Genomic DNA, 15,754 nt, shown 5'->3' with positions numbered 1-15,754 from the left:
ATATTTTTTATATAGAAATCTTATTATTCATTTGTGACTGTTTTCTTTGGCTCAAAATTATGTTTGTGAGATTTATCTATGTTGTTGCATGTAGCAGTAGTTCATTTTAATGCTATAGAGTATTCCATTATGTGAATATACAACAATTTGTTTATCCATTTTGCTGTTCATGGATATTTGAGTTGTTTCCAGCTTTAAGAGTATTAAAGATATGGCTGCCATGGACATACACACTTGTATGTGTCTTAGTGTATAGGTACACAAATTCCTTTTGGGTATATACCTAAGAGTTAAATCGCTGGGTTCCAGTGTATATTTATTTTAATTTTAGTATATAAAACCAACCTGTTTCCCAAAGTGATTGTACAATTTACACTTCTACTAGCAGTGTGTTAGAATTGACGTTGCACCACATCTTCACCAAACATTTGGTATTGTCAGACTTTTAAACATTAGTCATTTTGGTGGTTATATCATACTTTCTCATTTTGTTTTAATTTTCATCTCCCAAATGACTAAGGAGGTTAAGCTCCTTTTCATTTGTTTATTGGCCATTTGAATTAATCCTTTCTTGTGAAATGCCTATTCAAGCCTTTTTTAAAAATTGATTTGTAGGAATTCTGTACGTATCTTGATAAGAGCCCTTTGTTCCTTTTTGCTCCTCCAGCCTTGCAGTCTCCTCTAAAGCCCTCTATTAGCAGAGTCTAATCTGGAGCTAGCTGGAAAAACCAAAACATGGTTTGCAGAGTCTTAGCTCCAGTATTATAGAGCAGTGTTTAGATGGATGGGCTTGAAATTGAGAAATGCTAGCTTAAGGCACAACCTTCCTGTCTGCAGAGCCACCTTTATGATAAGCCTAGTGTCTATATATGGGAGAATCTGTTTCTGAGCCATTTTTCTGTTTCATTGGTCTGTTACACCAGCTAAATTACTGTGGCTTTATAATAAGTTTTCTTATCTGGTAGAGCAACTTTTCCCACCTTATTCTTCTTCAGGAGTGTCTTAGCTGTCCTTGGCATATTTGCATTTCCATAAAAACTTTAAGACTAATTCGTGTAGTTTCACAAAAATAAAACCATTTCTTGTTTTGAATTTCACTGAGTCTGTAAGTCAATTTGGGGAGAATTGAAATTTTTACAATATTGAGTAGTTTTCTAATTCATGAATATGGTATGTTTCTCCATTTATTTATGTCTTTAATTTCTCTCAGTGATGTTTTTTAGTCCTTTTGTGTAGAAGTCTTGCTTAGCTTTTCTTAGTTTTAATCCCAATATTGGATATTTTTAACATTATTATGAATAACATTTAAATTTTTTTTCATTTCAATTTTTTATTTTGCAATTTTGCAAATATACATTTTCTTTAGTTTTGAATAATTAGACCCCATTAACCTACTACTCAAATTCAATAATTTCAAGATTTGCTTTGTTTCAACAATATTTATTACTGAAGTATTTTAAAACAAATCTTAGATCTCATATCATTTCACCTATGTATACTTAGTATATACATCTCTAGAAAATATGGAAATTTATAATCATAATTTTAAACCATATTCAGATTTTCCCTTTTATTTCAAAAACGGCGGTTTACTGTTGGTGTGTTCAGTTTGCTTTTAACTTATAGCATATTGAGACTTACATTTTATGTTAAGTAATTATTAAAATATTAGCTTAATCACTGAAATATCAAATGATAAATCATTCTCTATGGCAATTAAAAACAAAACTTTTGGGACTTCCCTGGTTGTCCAGTGGTAAAGAATCCGCCTTATAATGCAGGGGACGCGGATTAGATCCCTGGTTGGGGAACTAGGATCCCACATGCCGCGGGGCAATTAGACCTGTGTGCCACAAACACTGAGCTCACGCATCTCAACTAGAGAGCCTGCGTGCCCCAAACTACAGAGCCCACACGCTCTGGAACCCGCACACCACAACTATAGAGCCCACATGCCCTGGAGCCTGCGTGCCACAACTAGAGAAGAGAAAAAAACCCACATGCCACAACTAGAGAGAAGCCCACCTGCCTCAACGAAAGATCCCATGTGGCTCAACAAAGATCCTGCGTGCCACAACTAAGACCTGATGCATCCAAAAATAAAATATAAATAAATAAATAAATAATAAATCTTTAAAAATAATAATAATTAAAATTTTTCTGATGTGAAGTTTCTGTTTCTAAATTCATTACAATTTTTGACATTGGTAAAGCCATAATCTTATAAACCTACCATGTGAGTAAAACTGTCCTTTTCTTTCATTTGATGTCTTCCACATTTATGAAACTAATGTACAACAAAAATTGCCATTCTTTAAATTTTTTTTAAAAATCTTTATATTCCTCAGTGTTCCTGTTACTGAATACATATCTTTCAGGAATTCATCAATGGGATTAAAAGCAAGCATATTTTTGTGTGACATAGTTTTAGTTTTGGTTACCCTTTGTAACCTCCTCTTGCCCAAAGTTGTTAAAATGCAAGAAGGAGTTGCAGTTGTGAATTATTTTCCTTTGTGGTTTTGTACAGAAACCTTTCCTTCATTGCAGCTGGTTTTCCTCCCCATACAATGTTCACAGGTCTCTTTCTAGAAGACTGTGGGTAGTGTGCCACGAAAACTTCCTAGACTTGGCAGACTAGGCTATGTCATGTTCACCCTCTAACATGAGAAAATCCCCCTTGAAAAGGCAATGTGGCAACTTTTGTGCAGGCCGGTCAGACTCTCACAGAGATATTTGACAGTGACTGAGGAGGAAGAGTCTCTCTGTCTTCCCAGCATCTACAGTAAGGATGGAACTAATTAATTCATGCTCTAAAGAACCATAAAATATTCCCAAGACAACAATAATTAGCATTAAATAATTTTTCACCTATATTTTAACTTATTCAATGGTTATTGGTTTGGGGAGTTGAGGCAGTCTTGAAAGTTAGATCTTACAATAACAAGTATTTGAAAATAAATGTGACAGCTTGATATTGGATGGCTTGCCTGTTCCTTATTCTTCCTCCTTCCCTTCCTGGGTCTCTCACTACAGATCAGAATGGCTCAGTGCTGTGTCTCATCTGCTGGGATCATTGCTGTTTATACTTACGTAGACACAGAGTTAGAGGATAAGTTCCTATTAACTCTCACCTTTAAATGTAGATGTTTCGCTTCTCCTGATCAGTAGTGTTAGGATAGGAGAGAAAGAGAGAACTATTTCACTGCTTTGGTTTGGCTACTGTGTAAGACCTTTTTTTCCTTGTAACAATCAGATTAACAAATTCGGGGATCATTTATAAGTATCTTAAGTTAAAGGAAAAGGGTTGCTTTCTCATGTATAGAGCTAACTCAGCAAATACCAAATTTGGATAAACATTTAAAAGGAAAAACCAAACATCAGAAAACCCCAACTGATGGAACAAATTATATAAATATGAAAGATGAGAATCCTTTTCTATGTGTTTTTGGGTGGGGGCAGGGAAGCCTAGAAGGTTTGTTCTTCTAAATAGTTTGCAACTCTAAATTATGTCAGAGTGCACACAAGCTAGATAGAGCTTGTTGAAGTTCTGATTATAAAAACCAGAGAGTCATACAAATAAATTCCATATTTAACCTGTAGTGTCCATGAACATATAATATGTACTAAGGACAAATAAACATTTTCTAGACTTATTTGTTGTCAAAAATTTTGTCTCATAGTTTGCTATTGTTTTCTCAAGGAAACAATCTAAATACAAGTAAAAATAACTTTTAAGGAAGTGAATCTTGAAATGAATGTGAAGGCAATAATTAAATATTTAGAGTCTAGCTAGGAAGTTCTATTACTGAGATGTGTACTGTATTGGTACAGTTGACATAGTAATTGTAGTATGTATAACAAAAAATAGAGAATTGCTGATTACAAGTTAATGTGACTAGAATTAGAAGAACCTGATTTTCTTAATCCAAGTTGAAGCGTTCTCTCTTTTTTTTTTTTTGCTTTGGATAGTTAACCTGTATCAGCACCATGAACTTTAAAACTGCTAAAATACATGGGGGAAAGATTCTTCACATAAAATGAATGAGGAGCATTTAATTTCTTGGGGACTCTTGCTGATTAGTTATACTAATTAAAAGATATTATAATGTAACATTCTAGTGCCTGGGAAAGTATCCCCAATGATAAGTTTTACTCTGGTTTCATTTCACCCCTTCTGCTTGTCAGTAATCAGATTTGTGGCAGTGGTCACAGTTTCCTGGGATTAAGAAAACTCTACAACAAAACGACCACAGCCAGATCTAAAAAGCTTCCTGTTCTGGTATTGTACTCTTTTGACTGACTCTGTATCTCTCTGAAGAATGGCTCGTGGATTCTTTTGGCTGTTTAAAAAGCAGTTGAAGTTAAATTCTAAGTGCAGAGAAGGATTGATGTACCCGGAGCAGATGTAAGAAAAGATTCTTTCTCACAACCCTTAAAACTTTATTTTTTTGTTTCTGTTTTTCTCTTTCTAAAACATTATTTTTAATGTAGTGTTTACAGAATCAAACGTTAATTTAAAACTGAGGAAGTAAGTGCCTATTAATATAACTTGAATGATTATGAAGGTAATCAGATGAAATGACAGATGCACTGTTTTCATTTAGAGCGAACAGTATTTTAGAGAAAGTAACTGGTCATAAGTGAATTGTAGGTCGAAGGATGGCTCCTTTTTTCTGAAATGAGGAAAGTTGCCCTAAATGTTGTTCATTATCTCTACAGCTGGAGCTTCATTAACAAGTGCAGTTGAAATAACCAGGGTATTGCAGCAGCAGAGAAACTAAGCACAGCAAGCCTTTCAGTAACAAAGAAAATAAAAGAATTCCTGTGTAACAGGCTTCCACACTTATCTGTGTTCTGTGATACTGTTTGTGCTGAACTAAAGCATCTGCTACTTCAAGTTAAGAGAGAACAAACTCAACATGGCGTGAAATTACTGCACTGCCATTCACATTCATGAGATTATATTGTTACCAGCCACAGGCAGGACTGGCTTTTGCATGAATAATAAAATAAAATGCTGCTTTGTGAATTTTACCTTAAAACATTACAAGGCACAGTACTAACCTTGAGCCAGGAGTGGGTTTATCTTAAAGCAGCTTTCCTCACCACAGTAGGGTCAAGACCAGTAAGAAGTCAGAAGTTGCATAGTATTGCTGCATGAGGTCTTTGGAAAGGGTATTGTGTTAAATCAATTTACTCATTTTTAAAAATATATTTATTGTGCAGGCTAGCTGTTAGACATATTAAAAATTATTAAAGTACCATTTGGCAACATCATAGTAATAATCATTGATTCAGGCAAAAAAAATCCATGGATGCTAAAGGTAGTGGGTCAGAGTTTGATGAGGAATAGCATATTTACATAGTTACAAAGGGAAAAGATAGTAACTTTGCAGTGGAGAAACCTGACAGACACCTCATCCAAGTGATCAAAGTTATCACCAGTAATGGGAAAAATCGACTTCATGGGCCTCCTAACGTGGTGCGCTAAGAAGTCGTCTGTGTTATTCCTGTGAAAAATACAGAACCTGAATCTAATCTCAAGAGAATGCCAGATAGACCCAAACTGAGGAACAGTCTACAAAATAACTGGCCTGTACTCTTCCAAAATGGCAATGTCATAAAAGATAAAGAAATGCTAATTAACTGTTCTAGATTAAAGAAGACTCGAGAGGCAATGACTACTGTGCAATGTGTGATCCAGAATTTCCCTTCCTTGCTGTTTCATTGACTTTTTTTATCTTCTAGTATCTAGCTACAGAAGTGGTGTATTTAAACAGGAAAAAATTTTTAATAGTCAATATAATGTTATATTTGGTTTCCTTCCTATTTTACTTTCCTAGATTATGTGGATTCTAAACAGTGTTGTGGATTTTGGTTGGTGTTTTTAAAGCAACAGTCAAAAATGTTAGGTCTCTTAGCCTAGTTGAATTACATTTCAAGCTACTGAAGACTTGAAAGTGATAATACTTAATTGTTTTAGCAAATTTTCAATCAGTGGGAGAAAGTGAAGTCCTCATGCTGTTTTAAAAATACTAGAATGCACTGTTTAAGAGTTTTACAAGAACTTAGGAAGTAGCAATCACTAAGATAAATTTATAAAGAAGTGATGATATTCATAAAGAAGTTTGGTATGATTTTTGGGTAAAAAGTAGGAATACTTTATTTTCAGGAAGGCAATTTGATGAGTGTCTTATTTCCTTGTGGACAAGATGAAGAAATAAACTGAGTGATTGTAGTTAATTAAATAAATAAATAATTGACTAACCATACCCCAGATTAATGATTGGATGCCGGCCTCATAGATGGCTTCTAGTGTTGTATCTGTTGCAGAGCTGTCCTCAGTCCTGTTCTAAACTTTAATTAACAACTTGGATAAAGGCATTGATGACATACAGACCAGATTTCAAAATGATACAAATCTGGGAGGAATAGCCAAAGCATTGAATGGCTGAAACAGAAAATGAAAGATAATGGTAGCCGAGCATGATGGGAATCTAGCAAAATAAATCTGACAGGAATAAATTCTACAAAGACAACCAGTCATCAGTGGTGGGTGGAAGGAAAAAAGCTTTAGGTTAATTCATGGAAACTCGATTAGCCAGATGGCCAATTGGCCATGTTTACCAAAACGCTTTGATTTAATATGTATCGATTGGGTCCAATCAGAAAAATGGAAACACATTAGTATTTCAAACACAGGGAAATCTAATACAAGGAGTTGGCAATATAGGTGTTAGAAGGCTAAAAGAGAGAAAAGGCAGACACTGAGCTATTAAAGAGAGAGTAACCACAAGAGGCAGCTATCATACCAAGAACTGAGAAACAAAAAGGAAGAAGTTACCATAACCTAGAGGCTACAGCCCTTAAGCTGCCACTCAGACTCATGAGGGGACACTGTTGTGTCCTGAAATGTACTGAAACCCGTATTACTAAAAGATGTTTTATTTATATAAGAAACCAAAATACTCAAATTGTATTCTCTACGTTCAACTGAAAGTGACCACATCTGTATGAACACCTCTTCCATCTTGAATTTGGTTCTGAAAATAAAGCGTAAAACTAATTTGACTTCAGTCGTGTTAATGTTCAATACTTTTTCTCCCGTCTTTAAAATGGGTTTACCACTAGTAGCCCTCCTACCTCAGATGTATTGCTAAGTGACCTCTCAGGAAGATTAAGTGTTTATAGAAATTTAGACAGAGATTTTAAAAAAAGAAAAAAGCATGGCAAATGAGTTGGGTGGGCTAAACATTCTCTTTGATTATACTTTTTTTTATCTTTCTCACTGATACCTGAAGCATTATTAAGTGGATTTAATATTGAGTGTTTTAACATAAAGGTATTTGTCATGCTCTGAAACATTGAAGAACAAAGTTTGGGATTGATTTCTCTGTCTTTTTTTCCTCTCCCCCTAAATATTGTGTCTTTAGGTCAGTAACAGATCCAAGAGATGGAAAGAGAGTAGCACTCAAAAAGATGCCCAACGTCTTCCAGAATCTGGTCTCTTGCAAAAGGGTCTTCCGGGAATTGAAGATGTTGTGTTTTTTTAAACATGATAATGTAAGTGAAATCAGTGTTTGGGATAAACTATTTCCTAAGTATGTTTGATTATATTAGTAAAGAGCAAAAGAGAGTTAAAAGGGGTACATGTACCATATTAAGGGATTTGGAAACCTGAGACAAATTAGACCTTTTTTGTGAATGAGCAAGTTTAAGTGAATTCTAGGATTTATTGATTGACAGATAAATATTAATTGATTTAAAGCAAATGTTAATATTTAGCTTGGGAACAATACTAATGTACAACATAAAAATAGAGTATAATATGTAGTCTGAGTGATTTAAATAGAAGTAATTGGCCCCTGATTTTAAATGCTTTATTTATATCTTTTAATATTTTAAACCAGAGATTAAGTTAAAGATGTGAGAAAAAAGTTTCTCCTCTTAAAAACAATACAGCTTTTAAAGATAACATAGTTTATCTTATTTATGGCTGTGTTTAGAGATGTCAGGATTCGTGGGGAAATAGAATCACAGTGGTTTGAGAGAGCTTCTTCTCAACTAATCCTGAATTAAAAGTTTTGGTATGTGTAAAATTTACCTGGGGGATGTTAACATTGAACTCTTAGTTTTCAGTTTCATATGAAAAGAAAAACTGCCTCACATTCTGCGTTTGGTACTCAACCTGTGCTATTTTAATTGCTGAAATAAAAATCAGGAAAACGATAATTTCTTGTGAGTCTGACTGCTTGTTTGCACAGGAACCTGAAGAACTTTGGCCGAAGTGTAGGTCACACTTTAAGAGATAAATTTGTAAAAGTTTGAACTATTTGGTAAAACTAGGAATATCAAACTTACAATATGTTCACTTGAAGCTCCTTGGTTTGACACATTTCACTTTATTGATTACCCCTCTTGAAATCCATTTTCCTTAAACATTTTTAGAAAGTAACTGCTTGTCTTTCATTCAGTTGGAACTGCCTAGCAATGTGTTTGTTTGTTTCAATAACTTTGAAAACATCATTCCAGTTGCTATTTTATGACTGTTTCCTGAAATTTTGGAAGTGATTTTAGAATGATGTCTAGTGCTTGCTTTGCTATTTATTTCTTGAATTTGCCTGAGTGAGTGCCACCCCAGCATCAAAGAGTACAGACCTTATGTACATTGTCAGAGACTCAAGTAAAGGGATCCACAATGAAGAAATATTTTGAAGGGGGCATCAGAAATTCACTTACTAAGGGTTTCAATGGTTTATTCAAACCTATCTTGGCTTCTTTTATAAAGGAGGGATGGTGTAATAGGCTGCTATCTGTATATGTTGCTGTCTTTGCTCATGACTCATTCCTATAGAGTAACTAATTAAGTTACAAAGATAGTGTCAGAGTGAGTAGTGTAAGAAAAGAAACAAACTGCATTCTTGAAAATCACACATATTAAAACACAGCAACTACTGTTCAGAGCTCCTGAGCTGTATCGTAAAAGAGTGCTTGTGATTTCTGTGGGAATGTTCAAAAGTGAGGCAGATAGTTGGAGATGGGACATCATGGCACCACTATTTTATACATAATGAATTTACGCTGTGCACTGAGATCTACAAAAGCATCTCAGGGCCAGCATACCTGGTATGTGTGGAATGCCAATCTAAGAGGCAACTGGTATTTGATGTAGTTAAGACAACAGATGTTTATTAATTGTGTCCTGTGTGCAGAGTGCAGTGCTAGGTCATGTGGAGAATGCAAAAAAAAGTTCAAAACATGGTCCTTTTTTGAAGGAAGTGGACCAGGTGTTTAAGCATTTGTTACCAAGGGTCAGAAAATGTGTAGGTCCTTTACATATATTAATTTAATACTTAAAAGTCTTGTCAGATAGGGCTTATTATCCCTACTTTACAGAGGAGGAAACCAAAGCTTAGAGTTAAGTAATTTGCCCAAGGTCAGGGTGGCACAAGATTGAAGTCTAAATCTGTCTTGCTTCAGGGCCCATATTCATTAATTCAGTAAACATTTATTGTGCACATCCTATATCCCTAAACTACATCAGCTTCTAGGGGTTTCTACCCTCAAGGAGTTTAGTAATGTGATAAATACTGTGATAACAGTGCTGTGGGAGGACTGCCAGCATGGTTAAACGTTAATACAGGACACTGTGTGTTCTGCGCATAGTGAAAAGCTGGGCAACCAAATCTAAAAATATATTCGGATCACCAAGTGAGCCTTAAAAATGCAGATTCATGGGTTTCATCCCAGACCTACTACACTGTAATCTCTGGGGTTGAGACCCAGGTAGCTGTATTTTTTTAAAGCTTCTCAGGTGAAAGATGACAGACAAGTATTGTACTATTAAGAAAAAGAGAGTAATTGTCATGGACTTCGAATCTCAAAGATGCTTTAAACAGGGAGAAACCTTAAGATGAGCCTTTTGAGATTAACATTTGATTGAACAGAAGGAAAAGAAAGGAATGTCATGATGAAAATGGCATTTAGAAAGATTAACCTGGCTGTTGTAGGAAGGTTGGATTTTAATTTGGATGTGGCTTTTTATGTGTCAGAGAATAGCTGCAAAACCCTGGAAGCCTTTGGATTTTCTTTTGAACAGAACCTTCAAAGTCATTGTATCATATTCATTGATTTCAGGTGATCTGACTGATTGAGATACACATACACACACACACACACACATGCACACACACGCACATTTTTTCCTTAAAGGTTGTTCATCTTAAAGGGATAGGTTTGCCTTGATGTAGCAACTTAGAGAAACAGAAATGGGTTTAACTTTCTAAAGATTGATGTTGTTTAGGCCTCTCAGCAGTGTCTAGTCAGAATCTGAGCTATTATAAAATCTGACAAAATATTCTCTACTTTGCCCATCTGTGCACTTGTGCGTGTGTGTACATACACACACACAGAGTTGTCATTTTATCAGCATGGAAAAAGGATGACTGAGGGTTTTTTCATTCTTTGATGATCTGATGAATGCCATGAACCCTCTTTCGGAAAAATACATATACACATAATTTTTATGTCATTTTAGACTTTTACTAGTCCTTTAATGCCCATCCAGTGCCTCCTTAGGACCCATTGATTCCTACTAAGAGCCCCTGTAATAGAGTTCTTGGGTTTTTCTTGTCCTTAGGCAATAGCACTAAGCACACGGTAGGTAGTCAGTCTATTGAAGAGTAAGTGAGTGAGTGAAAGTGACAGGGAAAAAAAATATGAAATCTCGGAGTCTGGAATGATAACCTCAGTGATCTCTCTTGGAGTTACTTTTTCCCAACCTTTTAGTTCTGGAGTAGAGGAGGCAAAAGAGGAGGTAGTGAAGGCAAAGGGGGATCATTTGTTTTCCTTTGTATAGTCTGACTGAACTCAAATAAGGCTTCTCTAGGTTCATAAGTAGGATAAAGAATCATACCAATAGGACCCTCCCTTCTCTGAATGCAGACAAGCTGTTTGGCTGCAGACATTATTAGTGCTAATGATTCTGCTGCTAAGGAGTATGAAAAGGCAAAGGATACTTAAAATATGTTACTTATCGGTGGATTTGGTTTTGTGTGCTCTGTGCCTAAAATTTGTGGTACTGAGCAGATTCTTGATGCATTTAAAAAATAATACAGGCTCTTGCGTTCATGAATTGGAATACTCACTGTGGTTAATACCCATGTTCTTCCCCAGTTGAACTATGTATTCAATGTAATCCCAAGGAGAATCCCAGCAGGGTTTTATGCGTATGTGTGTGTGGAAATTGACAAACATTCTAAAGTTAATGGAAATGGAAAAGACCTAAAATACTCAAGACAATCTTGAAGAAGTTGAACAAAGTAGGAGATTCACACTTGAAACATATGAAGCTATAATAATCAAGGCAGCACAAGGACCGAAAAATAGATTAATGGAACAGAATAGAGAGTCTATAAACTGACATACACATACATGTCCACCTGATTTACAAGACAGGTGCCACTGCCATCCAGAGGGAAATGGATAGCCATTTCAATAAACAGGAATCAGGGACTTTCCTGGCAGTCCAGTGGTTAAGACTTCGCCTTCCGATGCAGGGGGTGCGGGTTCGATCCCTGGTTGGGGAGCTAAGATCCCGCATGCCTTGTGCCCAAAAAACCAAAACATGAAACAGAAGCAATATTGTAACAAATTCAATAAAGACTTTTAAAAACAAATAAATAAACAGGAATCAATTAGATATCCATATGAAAAAAATCTACTTCATGACATATACATAAATTAATTCAAAATGGATCATAGACTTAAATATGAAAAGTAAAATAACAAAACTTCTGGAATAAAACATAGGAAAATGTCTTCATGACTTTGAAATAAGCAAAGATTTCTTAACTAGACAAGTAAAGCATTGACCTTTTTTTTAAAAAAGTGTTAAACAGGACACCATTAACATTAAAAATTAATGCTCATCAGAAGTTTAAGAGAATGAAAAGACAGACCTCAGGCATTATCCAACAAAAAACTTGTTTCCAGAATATATTATGTGATAGAACAAGTTTTAAAATAAATATTTAGCATTTAAGGAAGACCATTAGAAATAAATATTTTACTTGACATTTTTCAGACTGTAAATTCTGTATCTAAACATCATATATCTTATAAAGAGCTTCTACAAATCAAGAATTTTTGCCCATCAGTAAAAGACTTAATCAAGAATTTCACATAAAAGGATAACCAAATGGCTAATAAGCATATGACAAAGTGCTCAAAGTCGTTAGTCATCAGAGAAATGTAAATTAAGACTAGTGAGATACTACTGCATACTCACCAGAATGGCTTAAATAAAAGACTGACAATACCCAGTGTTGACAAGGATGTGAATCAGCTGAAACCCATCATTGCTGGTGAGAATGTAAATTCGTAAAACCTGGCAGTTTCTGCTAAAGCTAAATATACACCTGCCCGATGACCCAGCATGTGTACTCTTTGGTATACTCAAGACAAATGACTGCAAATATCTACCAAAGGACATGTACAAAAATGTTCATAGAAACTTTATTCATGATACCATTTGGAAACAACCCAAAAGTTTGCCAGCAGTACTCTGGATAAATACACTGTGTTAGTTCATATAATGGTATACTACACATCAATAAAAAGAATGAGGATCCACACATGGGTGTATCTCACAGGCATAACAGTAAATGAAAGAAGCCATATACAAAGGTCTTCACTCATTATGATTCAATTTGTATAAAGTTCAAGGACAGGCAAAAGGAGTCTATGGTGATGGAAATGAGAATAATCGTAATCTCTGAGCAGAGATGGGTTTTGACTGGAAAGGAGCAAGGGGGGGCCCTGAAAGCCTTAATTTCTTGATCTAGATTTTAACCATGGAGTAAATATTTATCATGTTATACACTTTGTATGTAAAAATTAATCAGATTATACACTTAGGATTTGTATACTTTATTATATCTTACAACTCTATAAAAAATAGTAATAGTCGCTACCTTAAAGAACTTGAAATCTATTCCGGGTGGGGGTGGTGGTGAGAGAATGGGGAGGTGGGAGCTCCTTTGCTTAAATATGGGAATGCACTCTACAAACAGGTATATTTTTAGCCTTTACATTTAGGATTGCGATTATTCACAGCAATTGTTTTATTGATAAAGGATTAACTAAAAAAAACACTAAGCCATTAACTCATCATGTAACCAATTGATAGTGAATCTTCTAACATCACAGGGGTTAAAATTCTAAAAAGCAGCTACCGCAATGAGCTTTTGTCCAACTCTTAAAAGATTTGAGAAGTATGCTGAGACACTGGTAATGAACATTATTTAAGGATGTAGCTTTAGTTCATTTTTTAATTAAACAAGTCTGCTTGCTTTTTTTTGTATTTGAGATCCTCTGACGAGTCTGTGGTATTTTGGGATACTTCGACTCTTTACAAGTCAAAGTCTTTACAAGGGTCCTCCTATTTACATCATAAGGCTAATCTCACGTACTTTATTCCCACAGTTAATAGAGGGGTTATAGAAGGACTTGGGCTTTTTAAATAGTCAGGCATGAAGTCTGGAGTTTGAAACTCTGCTACTTATTCCTTCTCACTTCCTCATTTACACCACTTCTGAGATTCATGGATCATCTCTAATGGTCTAAGCACTGTTTTTGCCACCTAGAAACACTGTGGAATGCCATCATCCAATAAACATTTTGAGGTGGTAGAAAGAACAGGAGTATAAGACAACAGCCATTTCAAAAATTCCAGGCAGAGTTTAAAATATTGTACCTTCGAAGCTAAGAATCACAGCTAAGTGCTTTGGTGCAAATGTCTAACACTGTTTTATATGGCTTTTCTACAAAAAGCCTCATCAAATTTGGAGTAAGAAAGCCTCATTCTTCTCTATCAAGGTTTAAAATATATGGTTGTCACTTTCCTTTAGATAACCTCTAATTATAGCAGATAGATTTGAAGTGTAAAATAGCTTTGTCTAATGGACGCTGTCACTCATTGCATTCTGTTTTCCCCCAAGACAGGATGTATGTTGTTCAGATACAGAGCTTAGAGTCCAAAAGATGTCAAGTAAAACATTAATTTTTAACTGCCTTCCACAAGCATCAAATATTCATGTTAAAATTTTTTCTATCACATAATGAGAAATGAATTTATGTGAATTTGTGACACTAGCTAATTATAGGTTTTTAAAAATATAGAAATGAAATAATTTATCTTTCATATGATAAAAATTATTCTTTGAAGGAACTGGAAAATCTGTTTTTTTCCATTTATACGAGGAGTCTACGTATAAACATTTTAATTCAGAAAGGAAATATAGATATTCTTTATAAAGCATCTAAACTATTTTAAAATCTTTATATTTAACTGGTTTTAAAGTGAGTGAAGGCTTTTTCAGTACAGGAGGTTTTAGTTTAATTAAAAATTTTAAAGTGACAAACTTTTGGCTTGAAAAGGAATAACCTTTAAAATGAACAAGGTTCCTTCCATACATAAATTGCAAGGGGAAAAGAGAAAGAAATGGAGGAGAAATCTGTAGGTAAAACTTGAAAGACATAAATCAACCATAATATGTAAATCTTCTTCAGCTGCTGATTTAGATTAACAAACTTTTTTTAAAAAAATAAGAAAATTAGAAATTTGAGCACTGGATATTTGATGGTATTGAAAAACAGTAAGTTTTCAGATTTGATGATTGTACTTTTTTAAAGTTTTTATCTTTTAGAGATATTTACTGATGTATAGCTGAAATAAGTCTTGTATTTTCTTCAAAATTATATAGGGAGAGTGGAGGGCATAGATGAAGCAAGAATGGTCATGTGTAGATAACTACTAAGGCCAGGTCTTGATTACATGTGTATTCTTTATACTGTTCTGCCCACTTTTATATGTTTGAAATTCTCCATAATAAAAAAAATTTTTTCTTAAAAAACTAAGCTAAAGGTCAGAAAATTAGAACTTGTACTACACAGTTTATTTCCTGTTAAATAATTTCTTCTATATCCTTTGAGCCTGGTATTTCTCATTAGCAAGATAGATTCAGATTCTTAGGTGTGACATCATAGATGGGACTTAAAAGAGTAGATAAACAGCTGGTAGGGAAAGAAAGCCTATTTGTTGTGTTTCGATGGCAGAAGTTACATTGGTAGTGTGCTGCTTTTATAAAGGACTTGAATTTCAGATGCCTTAAAGTCTTTTTTTCCTACCCTAGTGACTTCTTTTTTTGTACTTGGAATAAGATCCAAAACACTTACCATAATTTAAAGAGACTTTGTGTGATATAACCCTGCCTTTCTCTTCTGTTTTATCCCAGTCTATTTTCTTCCCACCCACTATGTTCCATAAGCACTGGCATTTCTGTTTCTAGAATCTGCCTGGTTCTTTCTTGCCTCAGTGCCTTTACATTGCCTGACCAACACCTATTCACCCTTCAACTCTTAGAGTAGTTTTGCTTCAGGGAAACTCTTTCTCCCACTCCTCTTTACTTTTTCCCTTCATAATAATAAATGTCACAATTATATTTTTGTGTAACTATTTGTTTAATGCCTTCCTCTCCCGTGGTCTCCAGAACAGGGATGATTATCAGTTTTATCCATCAGCTTTACCTGAGAGCCCCCCACAGTACCTGCCAGATAGAATGCACTTAGTAAACATTTTTTGAAGAGAGGAGTAAAGGAATGAGTGGTAGATATGGCTCCTCATGCTCTTAGAGCAACACTGATTATTAAAAATCGGGCATTTCTTTCCAGCACTCTCCTGTGCAGGGGTTCT

The 15,754-nt window shown here is 34.8% G+C and overlaps 1 protein-coding gene across 3 annotated transcripts in view; it reads left to right on the top strand.

The window, feature by feature from the left end:
* NLK (nemo like kinase) overlaps nt 1–15,754 on the top strand; it is a 146,806-nt gene that overhangs the window by 79,103 nt on the left and 51,949 nt on the right. For all 3 annotated transcript variants that reach the window (XR_451138.2, XM_007183906.2, XM_057536426.1), the window contains exon 2: nt 7,434–7,563. Coding sequence is in view for 2 of the 3 variants with exons in the window: in XM_007183906.2 (XP_007183968.1) it covers nt 7,434–7,563 (130 nt within the window). In the remaining variant the exon portion in view is untranslated. The remainder of the gene's footprint in view (nt 1–7,433; nt 7,564–15,754) is intronic.

The sequence above is a fragment of the Balaenoptera acutorostrata genome, chromosome 20, assembly GCF_949987535.1.
Source record: "Balaenoptera acutorostrata chromosome 20, mBalAcu1.1, whole genome shotgun sequence".
Taxonomy (NCBI): Eukaryota; Metazoa; Chordata; class Mammalia; order Artiodactyla; family Balaenopteridae; genus Balaenoptera; species Balaenoptera acutorostrata.
Note: the sequence above shows the minus strand (reverse complement) of the source record. Positions and strands in the feature narration are given on the sequence as shown.